The 23,529-nt window shown below is 41.9% G+C and overlaps 1 protein-coding gene across 6 annotated transcripts in view; it reads right to left on the bottom strand.

The window, feature by feature from the left end:
- The window catches only part of LOC124204848, a 41,737-nt gene that overhangs the window by 11,756 nt on the left and 6,452 nt on the right, over positions 1 to 23,529 (bottom strand). For 2 of the 6 annotated variants that reach the window (XM_046602069.1, XM_046602073.1), the window contains exons 2-4: positions 21,006 to 21,483; positions 2,415 to 2,540; positions 555 to 725 (exon numbers count right to left, since the gene is read on the bottom strand). In XM_046602069.1, coding sequence (XP_046458025.1) covers positions 555 to 725; positions 2,415 to 2,540; positions 21,006 to 21,063 — 355 coding nt within the window. In that variant the 5' untranslated portion in view covers positions 21,064 to 21,483. Of the gene's footprint in view, positions 1 to 554; positions 726 to 2,414; positions 2,541 to 2,925; positions 3,016 to 6,197; positions 8,511 to 21,005; positions 21,484 to 23,529 lie in introns of those variants that run through there. The other 4 variants (XM_046602068.1, XM_046602070.1, XM_046602072.1 and 1 more) reach the window with 4 other exon arrangements.

The raw sequence follows: 23,529 nt of genomic DNA, 5'->3' as shown, positions 1-23,529 counted from the left end.
AAAAAAAACCCTTTGAATTAGTTGACTGGCGTACGGAAGTCACGTTCATCCGTATGCACAGTGTGTGTGTGTAGGGGAGGCCAGCAGCTCCACTGGGAAGAATAATCGAAACGCCCGCCAAAAAAAAAAAAAAAAAGAAAATCAAAAAGAAGAAAAAAAGATGGTCTATAAAGATAGATCATAATATACATATATAAGCCGTATAGCTCGCGCAGACACACTATTACATAATCAATATAATTCACGAGCAAAAGAAACACACGTACGTATACATCTATAAAGAATACTGTAGCTTATTCCCCCCCCCCACACACGAATATATAACTATAGTAGTCTAGTTGAGATTAGAGCGCAAACCTATAATATGTCTAGACATTGTTTTCCGATTGTCATTTTTTTTTTTTTGTTTCTTGGTGGGGTTTAATAGACGACGTGCAACACGGAATAAGATGATCTGCCGGGACAAATATGACTTGCGCAATTTTATTTTATTTGTTTTTATTTCTACAGTATATAATAATAATAGAGGGTTCAAAAAAGAAGAGATTATATACCTTTCTGGGTGGCCACCATGCACGGGTGGTCGAAGAGGGAGTCGCGGAAAGCGTTGCAATCCGGGTCGACGGACGGCTCTCGGCAGAGGCAGGTCGGATGGAAGACCGGAAAGGCTTGCAGGGTCCTCAGTCCGGCCTGACATTTAGTCACCGTCGTCGTCGAGCACGCCACTGAATGTTTCAGAGAGAAGGCGGCCCATCCCAGAGTATAGACATTCGGACGAGGCGGGTATAGGACGGTAGTATAGGTCGATCGTGTCGTCAATCAATTCCGACGTTGGCAAAGCAGCAAACAAGAAAAGACAAAACACACACAAAAGCCAATGAGAAATGGATGTGTGTATATGCTGCTGGAGCGCGACGGAATTCGAACGGGCATAAGAAACAAACATACAACACAGACCGGCGGTGCTGTCTGTATACGCGGGCGATAATCAATAATCGATATACACCGGTTAGCGTGACTATTTTCTTCCCTTTTGATGATGGAATATACCTTTGAGAACTTGAATTAACTTGGCGCTCTGACGACATTCTAGATGTTCCGACGGACAACATGGCGTGTCGGTATATCATTTCCTTATCTTTTTATTTTTCAATTTGCATCGACATCAATATAAACGGCCCGGAGGCTATAAATAAAACCATTTTCTGGATTTGGTATAGATATGAATTCGAGGGCGGGAAATTTAAATTTCACTTTTCGTGATATGACATATTGGCGGGTGTATAAACGAATTATTTGAATTAGATTCGATTGTAATATCATAGACGACAACCCAGCTGCATTTGATGTTGCGGACCGAGTGGTAGTGACGGCACAATTCCGCGGCCGTTCGCATCTCAGCCAGCTGCCGGGCGGAAGTTTATACAGTCCGGTAGAGAGAGAGCAAAGCAGAGAGGGTGGACCAAACAAAAAATGGAATAAGTAAATAGAAGAGATATCTGTCCAAATAAACTTTCCTGTCGAGTCCGAACTTGGTTTTCCGCTTCGACAAGATTCTCATCTAAAGGAAAACTCGGCATTTTCATGAAATATTTCCCACTCCAGCGTCCCGCTTTGTGTGTGTATATACGTATACTCCCACTTGACTATTACATTGATAACAAGACCATGTCTGAATATTATACAGCACGAGGAGGGGATCTAAACTCTGCACTACGCAGGGCCAGCACGGCCCCTCGAATTATCCGCACCACTTCACCATTGCTCTTCAGATATTTTCTAATGAAATAATCACGTCCGAATCTGGCTCTCTCTCTCTCTCCACTTTATTTTCGCGTCGAGTTTAATATTATAGAGACTAGATCCCATCATGTTGCATCACATGATTTAACTGGAATTTACAGACGCCCGAGAGTGACGTGACGCTGGCGCCGGGTCCCCTGTCGTCTGCCGACCTATTACGAGACGTGCCTTAAAGGGCCGGCGCTAAGCGGCTAAAAAAAGGGGGTCCCATACCCGGAACAAGGAAAAATAGGAGGACACTGGGGAGACAAAGGAGTTATATACACTATCCACAACGCCAAAAACCGGAAGGAAATAAAAAGAAAATCAATTATTGACGACGCCCAGTAGCAGCAGTAGCTCTTTTCTTTTCGCTGGTTGAGTAAAGACTAAAACAAACATTTGGTGGGTCGTGAGAAAACAAGCCGACTGTTCTTCTTCTTCTAATAAACCCCCCCACCCCAAAAAAAAGAACATATTATTCCTTTTCTTTCCTTGGCTCTGCCCCCATTACAACCAGCACTACTACAACAAATAAAAGAAACTCTTAAAGTGTGTGTCTCTAGTAGTACTACTTGAATTCGCCATTTTATATTGTGGCTGTGAGATGTGTGCTGTTTAAACATGTGTACCTGTTTCCGGGCCGCATATGTGCTGAATCACCGTTTCGATGGACTTGCACGACGGGTCCTCGGCGCATAGTTGATGGGCTAGTAGACAGTTGAGTATGGCGCTGGCTGGTTGGCCTTGATGTAAACCTAGGAGCAAAAAGACATTCGTTGTTTAGAAATTCGTGTGTGTGTGTGTACAAGTTGCGGCTCATTTGACTCTGCAACACGTCGTCAACAACATCAAGTAGGATATGGCGTTGGCTCTCTCCATTTTGCCCCTTGGTTAGTAGAGCGCAAAGAAATCGATAGACACAAGAAGAAGAAGAGAATATGTCTCTCCTCTCTGCTGCTGCTGCTGCTGCCAGCAAAGTAGCAAAACAGCCACAGTTGTGTGTTCGCATGCGGGGCTCTTTTTTTTGGTTTTGCTTTTGTTTTAGATGGGAACTTAAACACCCCCAAAAATGAAAGAATGTGTTTTTTCCCCCCATTATTCTTTTCTTTTTTCTTTTGCGTAAAATGCATAGATATATACCAGCACCACGTTGTTTCTCATTTTCCTATCCAATCCTCGGCTCTCTCGTTCAATCGACAGCACAGGGGCCCAAAAGAAAAGAAAAATTTAAAAGTCAAATTGGGTGATCGACTTTTGTTCCATTTTTCTTGAAATTCTCTTTCTCTATACACACAGCATCAGACTGACGACATACACTATACACAGATAATAAATAGACATCCACTCTGCAAGCAGCAGAGAGTTTCTTTTGTCTTGATAACATAACTGTTCATCGGGAAAGAGAGACTATTATTCGGACATGTCTAACAAAAGAGATGAGGAACATACAAGAGCATCTATCTAGTTTCTTTCTCTCCCGCGCTTTTCAGTTGATGATTATTTCCCATTTTCCGTTTCAGCGATTCCCCACTGGTGTATAATAATCAACAAAAAAAAAACCGCCAAACTTATTTGTGTGTGTATTTTTCGTTTGATAAAACATCGAGAGCTTTCGCTGGGCTTGTATATACGCGTGATTGGACTGCTCGCTCCATCAAGGGTCTATTTCCTCATCATTTTCTCTATAGGTATTATAAAAAAACCCCGGTAGAGATGAGAGAACAATCAAAGAAATCATCGAGCAAGTTGCGAGAAAGACTCTCTCTCTCCCGTGTATATACAGTTAATGTTGGAAAGGAGAGCTTTGAAAATCAGAGCGAATGCCACTCTACATAATAGCTGCTCCCCCCTTCTTCTGATTCTCGTTTCTATTATTGCTCTCCTTAAATTTCCTACACACAACCACTTGATCCCTGGTCTATTTTATTTTATTTTTTGTTCTCTCTTAACTATTTCGGTAAGGAGAAGAAATAAAGAGCATCGAATCATTGCCGGCGTTCTATAATATCAAGAGTTGCCATCCCGCGCGCAGTTTCAAACACACACAGGAGCGCGGGCGGCCGCCAGCACAGACAAAAGCGGAAATCTGGTCGACCCAGGCCAGCCAGCCTTTCTTGACAAACTTCGACTAACTCATTGATGATGCTCCTGTTCTCTCTCTCTCATCTCTTTGTGTATAGAGAGTCGCGGTTGTTTTGACAGATATAATTCCCTCTTGCACTGCTAGCGGTGTGTCCAACCGCTATAATATGGCAGAGTCTCTGTGTGGTTTCTCTTGGAATCGCAACTTTCGTATGATAATATTATTCCTTCCAGAGTTTCCTATATATATATATGTGTGTGTGTACTGAAAAGAGTCGTCGTCTTCTATCTTATTTTATGGCCCCACAAAAAAATAAAAATCAATACACATATAACGAAAATGTCAATTTTTTAATTTTTTGTGACTGGCATAGTATATCACCTATAATATATTTCTCGCCCGGCCGGTATATTAGGTGTCTATTTTGTTGTTACGAAACCTATTTTTCCTATACTTTTTTGTTATTTTTTTTGTCCTTTTTTGTTCGGCTCGGCTGTCATCGGGAATATCACGTTCCCCTACACTGCACGACATTTGGATATTCCCTCAAGGGAAAGACGCAGTCTAGCAGCACTCAACAGCCGCAGTGGTATGTGTGTCTCCCCCCTTTCTCTCTCCTCTTGCGTTCTCCTGCTCCTCTTCTTCCTTTTTTCCCTGCGATATACACACACACACTTATACCGTGCGACATGAATGTCTCAAAAGAAGATGGAGATAATGAAAAACTTGAGTCTCCCGGAAAGACCAGCAACTTGAAATGACTGGTTCAATACTACTACTACTACTACTACACCACTTAAGAATTCCACGGCAATTCCACTCTGATTTATCAGGCCTATATCTCTTATTCTCTTAAACATGGCGCCATTTTCTCTGTTTTCAAAAAAAAAAAAATGATCAAGAGGTTCCCCACAGACACATACGGACTCTCGTAGAGTCAATAATAAGTATCGATCGCTTTAAGAAAAATAAAAAAAAAGGTAAAGGATTTATATGGAAAAAGAAAAATCAAATAGAAAAAAAGCAAAAAAAGGAATTCAATCACGGTGGCGGGTGTGGGTGCGCTGCATGGGTGTTTGTGTTAAGCCAACGTCAGCCCACAAGCAGCGGGGAGGAATAGACGTTCAAAAGTCAAAAAGCTTTCAATCTAGTACGCCGTACGCATATAACCAATTCCCCACTCTGTGCAGGACGACTGCTGTTTGTGTAAAGATAAAGAAGAAATACAAAATCTTGCGTACACCGTACAGTCTATACATAGGTCTATAGTAGGTTTAATTCTAAAGTTATTCTACCAGCTATGTAAAGAATAATACAGACCTTTTTAAAATGATATACGGTACACCTTATCAATTTGTTATTGCCGTTGCACGGTTTTCGGAGGTTATATAGACGTAACATCGGTGTCAATCACCCAAACAAATCATTAATGGATCCTCGGCGTTGGAGCAAGCGGCCTTATATTCTCCCCATCATCCTCTAATTAGATTTCTTTCTGATGTATATCCTGGGCTTAAGATATACTGCTATACACAAGTGTTTCCAGAGGAACGTGAAAAAGTAATCATACAACAGTCTAATGTATACATAGTACCTATATTCCCATAGTACCCGATGGTTTATACATGAAGGGTCGTAGCGTTTCGAGGAGGTTGAACGAAAAGTGACACAAAGAATATGTTTGATCGTCTCACGAACCAACAAACCCACGAACGAACGAACCATCAAGCGATGAGTTTAGCACACAACACCATTAAAGATTGCGGAGCTCAAATATAATAGCTACCGCCACACACATATAGATTGGGGGATGGTCCGGTGTGGATCCTCTGCTGTGCGAGCGGGGGACCAACTCCAGGACGAGGTGCAAGTTTACTGGGAACTGTCTATTCTTTTATTCAAAGATCGAAACGCGCACAGTCAGGAAATACAGGTATATACATATACATATATATACGAAAAGGGGATGGGGGAGGAGGGGGGATATAGCTGCTATGCTATTTAACTATTTACGATCTCCTATCGATCTTTTACATGTATAGGCTAGCCATCCGACCGGACTTTTTTATATTGATGGTCCGGTGCGGAGCCCATAAAATCTCGCGTAAGGTATAGTATATAGGTACTGTACTATACAGCTCACGCGGATTCGACTGCACAAATAAGTCCGACACGCATTTCCAATCACGCGGGACGTCATTTACTTTCTCTTTTTCTCTCTCGTCTGCTTTTGTTTTATTTTTCGAGTTTCTTTCTTCTTCTTCTTTTCACCTGTTTGACGCGGGGTTGGACAGCACAGACGTGTGGATCAATACTCTACATAATATACCTGACCCGGTCGTCGTCGGCACGTAATTGCTTCCATCCGGGGCTCCTGGATGCGGATGCTGATGATGGGGGTGGAGCGGAGGAGGCGGCAGAGGGTATCCCAAGTCCAGGCTCAATTCGGGGATGAATTCCGGGTAGAGGAAGTTGCTCGTGTCCGGATGCTCGGACGACGAGTGTGGCGGCACTTCCGTCGAGAATGAGGACGACGTCGTCCCGCCGACGCCGCCATTACCGCCCAATGGCACAGTCTTCCGGATGTCGGGTCCGGAATCGACGGCCGGCGGCAGTAAGATCAAGTCATCGCAGCATTCCCGTTCGGGGAACTCACTGGCGCCAGCCGGCTTCCAGCATAGCAGCAGGGCCAAAACGGCCAGCAGCGGTAAAACCAGCGACGGCCAATAAGTGGCAGGGCCTCGGCCGGCCAGCAGTCTTAGGCCTATTAGCCTTTGGGCGGAGGAAGCTGCCGCTGTCATCCTTTCTCCCTATAGACACTAGCTAGCTAGCCTCTCCTTTTGTCGATTGTTATAACATCCAATTTCACTTTCCGTCTATTATACGCGAGACAAAAGAAGCCTCTTCTTCTCTATTTGTCAGAGTAATAATAGGCTGAGGGAGTATTTAGTCATATCCATTTGTTATGCGTGTGTGTACAATATATCTGCTGGGGTTGTTAGATTATTCTTTGGTGCGTGAGAGATTGTTGGGTGAGGGGGGACGAATAAACTGAAAACTCTGTGGCGGTTCCCTTGAAAACTTGGCTTTTGTGCGATCTAGATCAAAGATGTTCATCTATAGCGATGAATAAAGTTTCCAGTTGCTGTGTTTCGACGACTTTTCTTTTACTTTTGATTCTCTCTCTCTCTTTCTCGTTAGGTTATTATTATATCTGCTAGACAGTGCAAGTCGTTATGATACACACAGCCGAGTTTACCTTTTGGGCTTTTGGCGCTGGCGCTCTTTTCATATTATATAGCTAGCGCTCACGTGTGCTGCTGCTGCTGTCTGTTATATATCTCGCACGCTCTCACGAAGGCAAAAGAAAAAAAAACAACACGCCGAGAGAGAGAGAGAAGGGAGAAGGGAGAGAAACACGCCAACTTGGGTTTTGGATGTTGGAGCTTTCCAGATTGATCGATCGTCGCTCGTCGAGTCGAGTGTGTGTGTATATAGAGGAGAGCAGAGCAGAGCAGAGAGTCGACGTCGTCGGGCGGTGAAATGCCTGCCGACTCGTTAAAATATAGACGACCTCAAATGATCCGCCCAGAATTATGTTCTACCCCGTGTATAGGATAGAGGAGGAAAAAGAAAATGTTAAATTTTTTTTTTTTCGATTCCAATCGATTTCAGTTTTTTTTTTTTGTGGGGATTTTTGCTTGGGGGAGGTCGTTCTAGTAAATATTGCGTTCGGTCAAGAGCAGCAGATGAAAATTGGACGATTGATGATGTAATATGTATAACTTTTTTTCCCCCCTTTTCTGGCAAACTCGTCGACCTAACCTTAGCCGTGTCAACGTTAAGAAGAATTCCCTCTACGAGATGAAAGAAGAAAACATTTCGAAAATATAAAATGGGAAAAAGGGGCCACTCAACGAGGGTCGGGGGATCGGCGCAACTGCTAGCGCGGGAGGGACCGAAGGAACGAGGATGGAGAGTTGTTGTGTAAGATGTCAGATCCGCTTGGGTCCAAAAAGCCACAGGGTGCCACAACTGCCACCAGGGAGCGTCCACACACAAAAAGAAAAACCCGGAAAAAATTCCTTTTGGAATGTCGAGATTCCTTCTGATGAAGGGAAAACTATCTACTTGAACCCTTTCGAGTTCTCTGTCTCTCACGACGATGATGAGAGCCTTATAGATTGAAAAGGCAAATCCCAAAAGAGCGCCAGATTTGAAATTTAAAACAAAAATCAAACAGCCCGGTGAAAAAAAAAATTCTTTTTATCTTTTGGCTTTTCTTGTTTCGTCGTCCTATTGGCAAACAAACAGGCAGCAAAGAAGAGAAGAGAGTCACACGGGGCCTGTTCGACACACTCTGGCTGGCACTCAGGCAGACGTGAAAGTCGGTGGAGATGCTACAACCCAGCGCAGCACTTGTGGACAAAACCAAAATGGAAAATAGCGGGCGACAGCTGTGCGCTGCTGCGCTACGAGAGAGAGAGACGCGGGAACACACAAGTTTTATCTTTCGTATTTTCCATCCGAAAGGGAAAATATAATATCAGACACGACACGACACACAAATAATAATAGGAGCGCGAAGACGACACACAGGATTTGACGCACTGCTGGCTGCTGCCGGTCAGGACTGGAGTCGCAGTCGGACTGAGGTGATTTCCCGAGTCGTCACGACACGTTATATATCACGATCGAGCGTGTGTGCTGTGCTGTGTGCGGTCCCGCTTCCTATATAGGCGGTCCGTATACACACATATATAGTGAACACAGCAGAGAGAAGACTGCGCTTGTGCCCAGCCACTTTTTTATTTTCTTCTCTCTCGTCTCCAGCTGGCGCGGAATAAGGATAGAGAGCACAGCTAGTAGCAAGTAGCTCCTATGCACACAAGCTTATGGTTCTATAGGCACAAACACATGTAAATAGGTGTACGTACAGAGTACAGGGCTGGAAATGGAAAAGGGTCCCAGAGGGGGAGGCGAAAAAAGATATGGTTATAATATTTGTGCAAGTCGATATGTGTGTGTGTGTGTGTGCAGGTTTTTGTTGTTGCTCTCGTATATATATATACAGTTTCGCTGTGTATACGCAAACGGATCGAATAATATTGTGACTCGTCGAACCTCCCCCCGAATAAAGTCGAGGCATATTACGCCACACATATCACGCAATTTGTTTGGTGTGCTGCTGGATGATGCTGTGTACTGTACATATAACCTATACGTAGTATGAACTGATAAAGGAAATCATTTCAAAATGAAGAAGAAGAAGGTTCATCTTTTCTTGATTTCTCTTTATCCCCACGCCGAATGATATATGATTTCGACGGATTTCGAGGCTTCGGGAGAGAATAATATATATGTTATTACTGCGCACCGTGTTGTATTGTTAAATAAAAAAAGAGAGAGCTTCGACGGTTCAATTACATTAATTGAATTATTCTTTTCGTTGATCTTAGATATTTGGGTATAAGCTTTTTGCGCATTTTTACCCGGAATCCCCACCCAATTCGAAAAGAGAAAAAAGAAGAAGTAGTTTTCCTCTCTATAATTCTTCTCGTTAGGATAACTGTTCTTACGTCTCATCTCAAAAAAAAAAAGGAGAAATCTTTGCATAATGCTAACCTCTCAATTTCCTACGCAGAATGAAGAAAGAAAAAAGAAGAAATCCTTATATAGTTCTTTCCTCGTTATTTCTTTCTCTAGCTCTCTCCGGTTCGACTAATATAGTTCACCTTTCACGTCACGTCACGCGTCTATCTCTCGCGGCGTATATATGTGTAGGTATATATCTATACGTATTTAATACACGAGAGGCTATACAGTTTTAATTATTCCGAGTTTCCCATCGATCCGTCGAGCTATTTGATCTCTAAGCTGCCTTAACTTTCTTTTATTTTTTCACTTTTTTAAAAATAATTTTAAATCTAAGAAAAAGACCGCACCACGGATGTCGCGTCAATATTTTTTGTTTTCATCTCTCACACGTAATATCCCACGCACCGAAACATCCCGCCAACACCCACCCCACCACAGGGCTCGTTATTTATTTAGCGACATCATAATGAGAAAAAAGATGGTCGTTGTTATTATTATCCTTTTTCTTCCTTCTCCACCACAACGGTATTATACTAAATCATCAAAGGAATAATATAATATATAAATAAAGGAATGCTGCTGCTGCCGATGCCTGCTGCTGTGGCTGCTGCTGGAAATTATGTGTTGCAGGAGCGTATATGTGTGTGTGTGTATGTGTAGGATATATAGAGTTGACACGGGTGCCAAGTAGGCGTACATTATTATCAAAGCAGACCGGAATGATGATGACTCTGGCGACAGCTCGGTCATTGTTAGTGACCGGAACGGCAGTTGACCACCTGTTTCATCTTTTTCATCAAGTTGATCTATTAATAATATAAATCAGGCGCACTGCTTTGTGTATGATGTAATAATGTATCCCGGTGACAGATACTAAATTCTTATTTATTCTAAAAAAAGTAAACTTAGAAGCTAATCCCAAATCGCTTTCTTTTCTGATTAATAGTTTAGACAGTTGCGCCGCGTTTTAACTTTCTTTGCTGTATAATCAACTGCCAAAGTGCTGGGACCATTTGACTTCAATAATGTACAGGCCATTATATCGATTGCTTCAAAAAAGAGATAATTTTCTTTCCCTTAAAAATGAAATTGCAAAAATGGGAGATAACGAGATGAGAATTGTACACCGTGAGCTGCAAGTTCATTTCCAATGAAACGATGAGTAATTGATGGCCATCAATGTACTATACCCAGGTGCATCCGGGTGCTATTTATCGCCAAATCCATACAGGCCTAACTTATATACACACCGGAGCGTGCACAAATTGAAGCTGCACGTATAAACATTTATATAATACCAGCAGCAACTGTTCCAAATCAAACAGCTGCCGATCGAACTTTCGTAAAGAGGCTTAAGAGAGAGATATAGTATAGTGTGCTGAATCATTGATATTTATAGAAAACTGATGTGAAAGCCAGCCCATAAAGGCCGCGGGAGGGTTAATCATTATTCATCGACGTTTGGGGTCGTCGTCAGCTAAAGCGACAGCCGCCCCTCCCTGCCTGAATAGAAATCAAAAGAAAATGAGGTGCCCGTGTCCTCTTGGCAACCTTTTGCATATGCTATGAATTTTCTAGATAGATAGGACGAAATCTTCATACACACGTACTATCTTCATATCTGCCTAATCTGTTAACTCGGGAAGAAATAAATTCGGTACGTGTTCAAAGACCTTTCCGCTGATTATTACCCGAAACAAAAAATTCCCAGAAAAAAGTTCAATCGGGTTTTGTTTCCCCCACCTTCATTCAAATTTCGCGCTATTTTCAACCGTCGAGCGAATAAAGTTGGATCGCCCGGCGTTATTCTTTATTTTTTTAATTGCTCTGAGAGAAAATTCTTCGGTCGATGATTGAACCGGAGTGGGCATAAATGCACGTCCCAAACTACTGCGCGATATGGCCGTCGTGTGTGTGTGTAAAAAAAAGGCGAAAGCGACTATATCTGTAAGTATGTATAGCCAAGTGGAACCAATCTGAGTTGAAGTGACTATTATACTCGACGACTCCCGGCGTATAAACGAGCTGGAACGACAGACGGGGCTCACGGGGGAGCGCTTAGGCCGGTAATACACAGCAGCGCAGGAGAGTAGTATGCAACCTGCCGTTGATTCGCTCACGCTCAAAAGTCTTCTTGAAAGAAAGAACCAACTATATAGAGGGGAAAAGAATAAATCTAACATTTTATTTTTGAGCCCTGCATAATGGCAAAGCAGAACAGATTTTTGTTTAAACGTTTAGACGTGAGAGATTTTTCGAGCAGAGATTTTCATCGATCGATATATCTTTTTTATATACACCCAAAGGCCCAGCAGCAGCAGTCAGAGGAGAGATGATGGAAATCCTCGTCTGTGTGCGTAAACTGATATTACAACGTAAAAAAAAGAAGAAGAAGGGCGAAAATGAACTTTTTTCAGTGTATACTGTGTGGTTTATAGACCTGTATACTTGCAGATTATGTGGGATTGAGCAAAGAGAGTAGTAGTAGTAGTACTACTACTACTATACACACCAACATCAACTTCATTTTGGGAATAGGGCGGGCTGACGGAAAAGAGAAAATAAAAAAAAAAGTCTTTCGGCGGATATTTTCATTCGCTGTCCTGTGTGTGTGTGTGTGTGTGTATGCACACACCATCCATCAGTACTAGATCCTTGTGAAAACAAACCCGTCGACACCCAACAATGTTTCGCCCCTCGCCGGTGTAGTAGAGTCTATTCCTTGGAAGCCGCACCGACTTTTTCTTTTCTCGTACAGCTGCACATCCGCATATACAACATACACTACACCTTATACGTATATCCACAGGCCGGCCGACTATATGTGTGGTGTATCTATACAGCCGTTGTATAGGATGAAAAATCGAAACGCTTTCATTCCTTTCAGTCTATTCACTGAGAGACACAGCAGAGGTTCTCTTTGACGCATATAAATGCGCTTGGCGGGGATCTGGGCAATATTGTAAACCTACACCTGGCGCGCGCCAGTCTAATAAACTCGAATTGAGTGTTTGCCCGCCCTATTTCTTTTGATACGGGGACGGCCGTGGAGTGTTATTTCAGCCGCTAGCAGCCCCCACTGTTGGTGGTGCTTTTATTTTTTATTATGTTTCTTTTCTTTAAGAAGCAAAACGCATTCGGAAAAGGGCGGCGGACAAAAGATATTTGCCTGAGGCTCTACTTGCTGTTTAAAAAAAAGCCGCCCAATTATTACACTAGAATGATGAGAATTGTGGATTTAATTCTTTAGGATGGTTCAGACGCCTGGGTTATATGAAATACTGATAAAAGAGCATCACACTTTGGCCAGAGAACTATATATTTTAATGGGCATGCGGTCATTGGTTCCCCAGCCGACTACAGACACCCCTCCGGCAACAGACACCCCAACATTGTCCAAACCCCCTTTTGGTAGGGTGGGCTGTTGTCGACTAAATCAGCCGGCAACAGCCCCCTTACCAAAAATTTTTAAAGTCCATGGGGTGGCTGGTGTCGACCAATTTAGTCGACAACAGCCCCCCCCCCCACCCGTTTATTGTGTTACATCATAGAACGTGGCAGGGAAAAATTATTGTTTTTTAAATATGTACATTTACGGAGGCAGAGAGAAAACCGACGGAAGACCCAAGCTGCTCAAGTTGAATAGCGGTGGCAAGAAATTACCGGGTCCGTTGGCCGGTCCGTTGACCGCCGCCGACTTGGTCGATGGCATCCGATCCTGCGGAGCAGCTAGAGGAGTAGGCGGGAAAGCGGCGGCCGCCTCCGCCATGGCCGGATTCATGAGACCTTCGGCGACGCTTCCACCGGCGATTGAAAGGATGTTGCCAAGACGGCCCAATATCATTTCCCAGTGTACTGATATCACATAATGTGGTGCTTTATATACCGCATCACTTTTCTCTTTCTTCTTTACATGAGCAATTTATTTTGTGATTGTCTTAATTCTCTACACTTCTCTCATTTTTAATTAGACTACTTTCTTCATTTTCATTGTAAAGAATTTATTTGAAATATAAAATTACACAAAATTGCAGCTATGTTTTTCATTTTTGGGCGACGCTGACAAAGTACAAACACGTATAAATTTAAAAAAAGGATTTCTATAGTAGCGAAGCGCGGTTACTATGACGAGATATCAGATATATGGCTACATAAATAAAAACTCTCGATAAAACATCATGTGACAAACATTCCGCCGGCTGTTTTTCGGTGAAAACTTTTCGTTCTTGGAGAGCTTAGACAAATACATATATGACTGCATAATATCGATCAAGTCTTGTCTTTTATTTACTCTTTTTTAGCACGTCTGATGTATTACATGACGCGAGCGCTTGCGAACTTGCAGGAAAACACGGACAAGTGCGCTCGTTCTCTCGCTCCTTTTTTTAGACCCCAGTCGAATGAAAAGGGTTGAGGCTACGGGAGAGAGAGTTATGTATATGTTATGTTATGCATGTATGTATGTACGTTTTGGCTGGATATTCATTTTGACAGGCGGGAATTTCGTAGTAACTCTTTACCAATTTAAAAAAAGAAAACCGACCGCCACGCAGTTGACGACATCAACAACATTCAACCGTCGCGTATACATACACACTTCTTCACCGTCTCATTGCACCGTACATCACTCTGCGCATTACGTTTGATGCGATTAAAAAAAAAGGCCCCTACTTCGGGTCCTTGGGAACGTCAACAGTAGGTCCTCGCGTCGCGGACGCAGCTCGAGAAAGAAAGTCTTGAATATTTCATAACCGAACTAACAAATTGAGGAACCGCTACGATATAGTCTATAGCGACATTATACGACTGCTGGCGTCCCCCTTTCGTAATACGCGGAGGCCTGTAACAATATTTGAATTGCCATTGGCCGGTATAGAGTAGAAGGTCGAATGCATAGAATACTAGATGCGGCTGATCTTTTATAGGTCCTTAATATTTTGTGTTTACGTTTATATGTGTGTGTTGTAACCTGTGCGGTCTTCTATAAGTGTATATATGTACAAGAGCCGGACGTCGTTGGGGACATTTTGGTCACAGAAAAATAAGAAAATGATAAGAAAACATTATGGTTCGGCTCAACGACCCGGAGAATTTTTTAAAAAAAGTAAAAAAAGAAAAAAAAACTGGCGTTTGCCGTGACCGCAGAAGTGGAATTTATTTTTTATCAGACGCTGTAACACGGAAAATGAAATTTTTATTTTCTTCGTCGTAAAAATAAAATCTTTTGAAATATTACATTTCCACGGGACATGTAAGATGTATAGCAAAAGAATGATTTTGTCATCACGAAGCCTAGACGCCAGCGGTGGCCATCTAGCGTCGGGAATAACCAATCACGCTATAGATACTTTTTTTTTCGAAAAAAAAAATCACTCCCGCCGGTTATTGCCTGCGGTAGTCGCCACTAGGTGGCAGCTACCAACAGGTTTTGGTCAATAAACAAAAGTAAAAAAAAAGTAATAAATAAATAAAAAAAAAAGGGGAAAAAAGGATTATATAAGTATAAAAGGAGAAAGACGCAGCCAGACACACATACTACACTGGGACGCCCAGTAGCCGTTGAACCAAGCCAAAACAAACAATTGACTCTCTTTTTGGCTTCTTTCATTTTCAAAAAATTTCTTTTTTTTTACTACGAGGTTTTTTTTTACCTCAGCTGCTTATAGCCATACCACCCTACCCTTCTTTTTTTTCTGGATGTTGGCCTATAAATAAGCGGAAATTTTAATAAGTGTAGAAAGAACGGTGTGCTGCTGTTTGGGTGGTTTAGAAATGTTGAAAGCCGGCCAAGAAAAGAAAAGGAGAATAATGGCGCTTGCGCCTTGTATTCCTTGGTTGAACAACACAAAATGCAATCATCAAACAAAGAAGTCTGAACTGAACAAAAAAAAAGACAAAAGAATGGATAATAAAAACAAGGAAAACCATGAAAATTTCAAACAAAAATTTATCAAAAGGAGATCAACTTCCTCTATAAATAAAACACAGCGCGACGAGACGATGTTGGCGGCGGGGGGCCAACAATAAATCTCGATTTTCTGGCTGCTGCTGCTGCTGCTTCTATTACTCAAATCTAACCAGCAGCACCGTATAGATACGAATTATATAACTCGTCTCTCTATTCTTCTCTCCAGCACTTTGTGTGTTTATATAGTAGAGAGAGCAGAGATGTAATAGTCTTTTGATTTAGCGCCGTGTCGTCTTAATATCAAAGTGCATGTCGAGTTTGTGGATGATATGCGGCGCAGCAAGAAACTGGAAACCAAATCCAATCAGAGTATTCCAATCAAGAATATAAGAGACTTGCGGTGTGCCACAGCGGAGCGGGCCCCCAACGGAATCATCTTTCCCAAAGTGTATCAATAAGCAGCCCACCAGCCGTGATAGGTGGATGAGAGAGAACACGGCGGTGGCACATAATAAAAATATCGTATTATATGTCAGGCCACCGACGCCCTCTATAAAGCTCACCGTTAGGCATCCGTCTACTATATACCTACGCTACGATATCTAACCTCATTTGATAGATCCATTTTCTTTGTTCCTATTAGATCCAGTAATACAGACACAGACACTGTTATATAGTCAGGAGAGAGAGATATATAGTTTTCTATCGAGACCAAGCTATATTCTAGCAGCTGCTGAGAGCACATTGGCAAGTGGATATGCCAGCAAGTCTCCCCGGAGTATATACTACACAACGCAGCATCATATTCGTTTTCTCGGCGGATTGAACACGCAGCAGCCTATATAATAATACAAACCCTTACCGGCTGCTGCTGCTGCTGTGTTATTATTATAAACCATACGAAATGTTTTATATAATAAAATAAATAAAGAAGAAATTTTATACCCGCGAGATGACGCGGCCCAGTATAATTTAGATGTGAAACGCGCGGGTACAAAAAAAGGAGTATATAGTTCTATTATTATGATTATTACGTTGCAATATAATATTACTATTCAATCAAAAATGTAACAAGATTTCAAGATTTTCCCCCCGTTGCGCTCTCGCAAGAAACCGGCGTCAGGGTATACCGGAAGGAAATCAGAGTCTCTCTTTTTCTCCATCGATCTGCTGGAGGATTATTTTTTTTTTGTCCTGTTGTTATTCCGGAAGAAGGTGCGGTTGTACATACAGAAAGAAAAAAAAAATCCGCGAAAGCTTTTTCACGCAGAAAGTCTAGGCCTCTATATAAAAATAAATAACTGCCACAATCTATAAGACTCTTCTGTATAAAATATGCTCTCAGCTTTTATGTTTGTTTCATAACTTTTTGGGAATGCGGAAGGGGGTTTGGCCGAGGCATCAAGCGACGCCCGGGGAAATGAACTATCAGCAGTGCCTCCTGATTAATGAACCAGGACTCTTCACTCTCTAAAGCTCTCTCCTCTTTCTTTCTTTTTTGTCTGATATGTCCTGGCAATATAAAAGCTATATATGACTATTGTCGACGTCAAAGTGCATCATCCATCAATGACGTCGCCCCGGTATGGATGAGCAGCAACTCTTTCGACTCTTGTCCAGAGGAATTCGAGCCGCTGCTGGAGTGCTGCGGAGCTAGAAACTGTATATGTAATATAACAAAAGGTCGTGGTTTTTCTTTTATTATTTATTAGGCGGACGCGGGCACTCGATTTCTTGATATTTATAAGATATAGTCATTGGCCCCTTTTCTGCCCTTTTTTTTTCTTTTTATTTTATAGGCACGACGCCCACCATCCATCAAACTCGACGCTGGGATCATCAGACATTCCCGGCGACGAACCCAACGACGACGACACTCGGTCTGTGTCAAACCGGAGGGGTTCCGCTCCGGGTTAATAGCGACACGGCCGTGCTATAGTTGGAAGTTGCTCTATCTCTCCATATCTTCTTTGATAAAGGAGCCGTGACAAATCGATAGTCGTTTACATCTATAGGCTTATTTAATATTTCCTTTTTTTTATAGAAAAATTTAAAAAAATAAATACAACATACCGGGCGCGTGTTCAGTGCCGTGGGAGGAATTGAAAGAATTTTTATTTATTTTTTTTAATGATAGCGCCAGATGAGATAAAGAGCGACGACAAGTGTTTGAAAAATGATTGGGTTCTCGATGAAGATTTTGCGGTAAATTTGAAAACGTCATTTTTCCCGCCGCAGAAATTATTAAATTAAAAGCACAGCATTTGTTGTTTTAATAAAACCAACAGCATGTTGAGTAGGATATGTTTCTTTGATCTAATAAAAAACTGGGCCGGTCATCCGCGTTGATTATTCTTGATCTTCCCACTCCCTCCCACTGTGTATAATAATGTCTAGTTGTGTATAACACATTATGCGCTGCTTATGCAAGTATAACCCAGTTTAAAACAAAAAGGCTTTTATACACAGCAAAGATATAGTATATTATACACATCCGGATATATAGTTGAGACTCTGGCACAGTGTTCTCTCTCCACACAGCGGCAGCATATTTATCACGCCATCCGCATTGCAGTGCGCACATGGAGAAGGATATATAGAGATGACGCCGCTATAAATATCTACAACGATATAATAAAAAAAGAAAAAAAGAGTAAAAGTTCTTCCTTTTCTTTTCTTTTCCCCCGTCTGCTGTCCCGTGAACTTGCGCCCTCAATAGACCAACACACAGTAGAAGACACACAGTTTGACATAGTGGCATTCTTTTAAATATAGACTTCCGGGCGGAGGACTTATATATATCTTTGATCTCCCTGATGAATACATCAACCGGATCAACTGCTGTGCGCACCAATCTCATTTGAATGACAAATACAAGGGAACTTGTATAGTACGTTGTTGGTAGCCGGCGACTCAATCCAATAGAACATGGAGATATATATATACTGTATATAAGAAGAAATCAGATTTTGAAATAATAAAAAAAGAGCGGGAAAATTCAATTTCCCCGCGCTATCTTATCTCTTTTTTTTTAATTCTTCTTCGCCCTGTAAGAGACAACAACAAAAAAACAAACTTGGATATATCCTACCCACTTTTCGGGCTACATGTTGGAAACGAGATGTAAGCTAATGGTCATCGTCTGCCGTCATGTGGAGCAAAGGGCTGACGGAGCTGTGCCAGGAGAGGCTTCACTCGAGCGAATGAATCGGCTCTGATCTATACGGCGGATCTCTTCTGGGACTATAGCCCGACAGCAGCCCCATATAGCCCAGCAGCAGCACCGGTCCTCTATATAACTCTTTTAAAGAAAGTCAATGCGCATATAGTCTAGCTTCTTCTTCTTCTTCTTCTTCTTCTTCCTTTTCTTTTATATTACATACATCCTGCGTATATAGAATAAAATAATAAAAGAGAGACAAAGGCAACAACCATCCAAACTCCTTACAACAGCCAATTGACGACGTCGTTTTGCTCCTCTTTTCTCCGGCACAACAACACACAAGCGATTGTTTGCGGAGGAAAAAGAAATAGAAAAAGGAATATAAAAAGAGAGACCAAAACTCTTTTCACCCGGCCCCTCTGCTGCTGCTGCCATCATTTTCCGTGTTTGTCTCTCGTTTGATTCCTCCGCCCTTTTGTCCGGCGCTTCTTTCTTTTTTATATCTATCTCTGCTTCCCTTTGGTCCTCTTGACTATATTATATGTATACTATATACCGCCGAAGATGTATACATCGTCAATGACCCCCCGCAACTGTACAATCTACGCTGAACATGATGGCCGTCGGTCTATAGACGTACGGCATCCAGTGCCAAAAAGAAGAAGAAGACGGCCGAGACCGAATATAACCGGCAACAAGAAAACCCAACAACTACAAATATTGTAGACTTATATAAAGAAGGGGAATAAAAAGGATAGATATATATCTAAAAGAAAAAATAAAGTCTATCGCCTACATAAAAGAGAGAGAGACGGGAAAAGACAATATATAGAGGAAAAAGAAAAAGACGCGTGACAAGACAAACGTCGTTGCGCTTTTATTTCGGTTCAAACAAAAACAAAAAAGATATTGAGAGAATGAAGACTGTATATAGACGCATATAAAACTGACGGCAAAAGTAAACAAAAAAAAAAGGGGGGGGGAAATATCTAAAGTGCATGATCGACTGTGGATTTTGTGTGTCTCAAACATGTACCGGTCGGATTAAATTCTTTTATTTTATTTTTGCGAGTTTTATTTCTTTTTGCAGCTGAATATAGGACACGATAGGAAAAATAGAGACGCAGTCTCCCTATAGACGATGCCAACCAATAACCCTTGAAGATTGGAATCCCATTTCTGTCCTCTGTGTGTCGTGATTTGATTTCCTTCCAAAACAGCTTCGAAAAAACAAAGTAGGTCAAATATTTGGTTTTTTTCTTGTGTGTATATCAAAACAGCCGGACTTTTTTATGATTACACAAATCCAATTTGATGCTGCTATAGACACAAAGTCCGGTCTAACACCATAAAACTGACCTTAACCAACGCATAGATATATACTGTATAGCAGAGAGAGTGGAGGGGTGTTGAATACTTCAACATCAAATTACCCAGCAAAGTATGGATGTACACATTCAAAGCGTCGTCGTCTCCTCGCATATTATAAGTGGATAGAAATTCTCTTCTGCGAATTCGCGGGCTCGATCCAGCACGCCGTTGCATAAATACCCCACCCCTCCCATCGCTTTAATCTTCGATCCTGTTTAAACATTGGAGTCCCCTCCTCTATTTCCATAAGCTATGTGTGTGTGTGTGTATTGGGAAATGTTTTATTCAGCCCCTCCACGTGACGATCGAAAGTCCCGCCTTATAATACGTTCTAAAAAGGGCCGAAATCGAATTAGAATGTATTAGAGGCACTAGAGCCTATTTAACCGGTTATATTGTACATTTACGTCGATGATTTATTCTCAATTGGCACATTGCGGCGCTTCTGCTGTGTGTACACAGGTCGAATGGCGAACACGCGCAGGAGATTACGTAATATCTAAGACCTGCGACTTGTTTCAAACAAGCTCTATCCCCGTATAACTGCCGTGTTTATTATATTAAAACGCTTCTGCGACCATCTATACACACATCCTAAATGTTTGAATCAATTCGTTGGAAACGACAGAAATAAACTGTCGGTCTCGGTTCCTTTGCGCAATTAAATCTACCGCCGAATGCCGGGATTGGGCATCGCCATGGTAACGTACGGCAGAAATACTCTTTTATTTTGGCATCAATAATCAGAAAAAAAAGTAATCAGGTCGACATAAAAGGACTATTAGCCCCCTGGAAAAGAGATAAAGACGGCGCGAAAAGTGTTTTTTTTTTTGAACAGACGACCGTGCACAATAACGCAGAAGCAATTATAACTCTTTTTCAATTTAACCCTTTTTTCTAGAATGTTTTACACACGCACACAGCAATTCCGGCGGGAATATAAAATATGTATAGATAGGGGGAATAATTGAAGCCGCCAAGTTATTTTTTCTTTCTCTCGATTGAACAATTAATTGAAATAAAAGTGAAAGGAATTGATGTACTATATACACTACTCGGAGCGAAGCCAAAATTATTAAAAATTATTCACGACTCACCGACAATGGCGACGGCGTAGAGGACCAGAGCGATAGGTCCTCCCGGTCGCTGATGCATGCTGGCGTCTGAACGCGTGTGCTGACTCTTGAATAACAGCAGCAGCCAGTAGGGCCAGATGCGAAATGTATTAAGGAAAGTTCCGGCCCGGATGTGGTGCTGATGCTGCTGGGGGAAGGAGAGAAGTAGCCCAGCGGAGACGATCAAGTGTTCAAAATCAGACCCACTTTTTATTTTTCGCGGTGATTTTTCTTGGCGCGTTTCGCTCAATATTTGAAGGATCTCGCTGGAGTGGGAACGGTTTTTTTTTTCCTTTTATTTTTTGATTTGATTTTTTTTCTCAATCCATCCATCCATCCATCCACGGCACACAAGTCAAGTCCTTATTTCGACCACGCCTCGTCTAATCAGCCCCATCTGTCGGTCCTTTACGGTCGGCGGTCAAGTTAATTCGTCGCCGTTAATTGTATCGACCAGTTCCTGGAATTAAATAAATAATTTTAAACAAAATGAAAATATAAAAGCGGAAAATTCAATCAATACAAAGTCAGGGAAATAATAAAAAAAACAAAAATCCTGGAATAGAAAAATGTATAGCGGGGCGTCAGGCCCTGCATATCAACTAAACAATGGCTCGTTGTCCCTTTGCGACAACATTCAAAAGACAACCGAGTCATTAGCAATGGATGAAGATGGATCCGTCGCTCTGTTGTATATACACGCTCTGCTGCTGCTGCCTATAGATTCTTTCTCGCCATAGACACTTTTATACATGCTGCGCACCCTCGGTCTATTTATTATTCGCCTGGATTTATATATATCAAGATGGATCCATCCGAGTATACTATACTAAGAGAAACAAGTCAGGCGCAAATAAATAATCCCCGCCCAGCATAAAGAAAAAAAGAAAAAGAAAAATCGCAAAAAGTTTTTATTGAAAGACATTGCGACTACGTATAAGTTGTAATATTTTTATGAATAAAAATCCAGAATGGATCGAGAGAGTAGTACACCGGTCCGGCAATATTCTTACGAAGACACACACACACACAAAGACAAAACTCGGCGCAGACGGCGGAGAGATATCAGATAGAATTCATGAATAAAAGAGCATGTGTAGAGATAGTATAGGATACAATCTAACCCCCGGTGACATTTGCGCTTTGTGCCTTTTTTGTTCGTATCTTTTTTTCTCTCCCGTCGTCTGCTGATCAAAAAAATAAGGAAATTGATATCCGGAAAATTGTGAGTATACTATTTTGCTATGCTTTTCTTCTTATTCTTTTTCTGTTGTTTCTTTCCATTCGCAAAGGGGGACTGAGGCGGTCCCGGTCACACAGCAATGCAGCGTTTTGAATGATTAAGTGATTGCGTGAGCATATATAGATAGGAAGAATAAAAGGAAAAAAAGGAATGACGAAAAGCCAATTTATGGCTGTCATCTTTCCCGCTATAACCCAAACAAACCGATTTTTCTTTTTTTTTCTTTTTTTTTTTCGGACGATGGACGTCGTCGACTTCTCGATCACGGGATTTATGATCTATCCGACGATTCCCGAGCTCTCTTGATGTATACATTGGGAGATGGTCCGCGCGGCTGAGCCCTCAGAGTGTGGATAGTCTTATAGCGCGCTACTTACTTTCTCGCATGATCAGAGACCCCCCGCAAAAACTATCAGTGATTTTCCTCCCTTTTATTGGCTGCTGCTGCTGCTGCAGTTGATCGGCGAGCGAGCGCGCTCATTTTGAAAAGATTCGCCTGATGGCATCATTGAGTTCCCCCTAACTATCCGCATCCGCGACCTAATATAAATCTCCAGTCCCGCATCAGATTGATCATCTATTCAAATAATTCCATGTTGGTAATAACCTAATCAAGTGTGTCTATTTAAGTATTGATATAGACTGCGGTTGATATAAGTGGGCAAATTTGATCGATATTACATTCTACATTTATGCGATCATCATTTATTCTTTTTTGTTTGTTTCGGGATTCTTTTTGGGTCCTCCCTGGACGCTCGACGGAACAATTTATTTAACATGCGACTCCTGTCGGGCGGGAGAGAAAAAAGCAACAAGGAAATTCCGACGTGGTGGCAACATGTGTAGAAGTGAGCGAGTGAATGTTGTTCCTTTTTCCTTTGCCTTCTCAAAAGTGGCTGGGCCAAAAAAAGAAAACGGAAAAAATGTGAAATGGAAAAATCTAAAAGTTCAGTGAGTCGCACGAGAGTCGCGGCCGCAAGATCTTTATAGATAGGCCTATTCGTCACCGATGATTGTTACATGGTTCCGTCTCCTCCCCGCTCCTCCCCGCCTCCTATTTCTCCCATGTTGTCGCTTTAAATTATTCAAAAAAGTCCCGGAACGCGCGCGCCCAGCCCGGCCGAGGACAACCCCGGGAGCGCCGGCCGTTATACATAAAAGAAAGAAAATAAAAAATCAACTGGGAAAATAAAGATGGCGTGTAGACACAAACTGTACACTGTACGTAGTTATATAGTATACTGCAGCAGCAAACTACACGTA

Source organism: Daphnia pulex, chromosome 10, assembly GCF_021134715.1.
Source record: "Daphnia pulex isolate KAP4 chromosome 10, ASM2113471v1".
NCBI classification, from domain to species: Eukaryota; Metazoa; Arthropoda; class Branchiopoda; order Diplostraca; family Daphniidae; genus Daphnia; species Daphnia pulex.
This window is presented reverse-complemented; position numbering and strand designations above follow the sequence as displayed.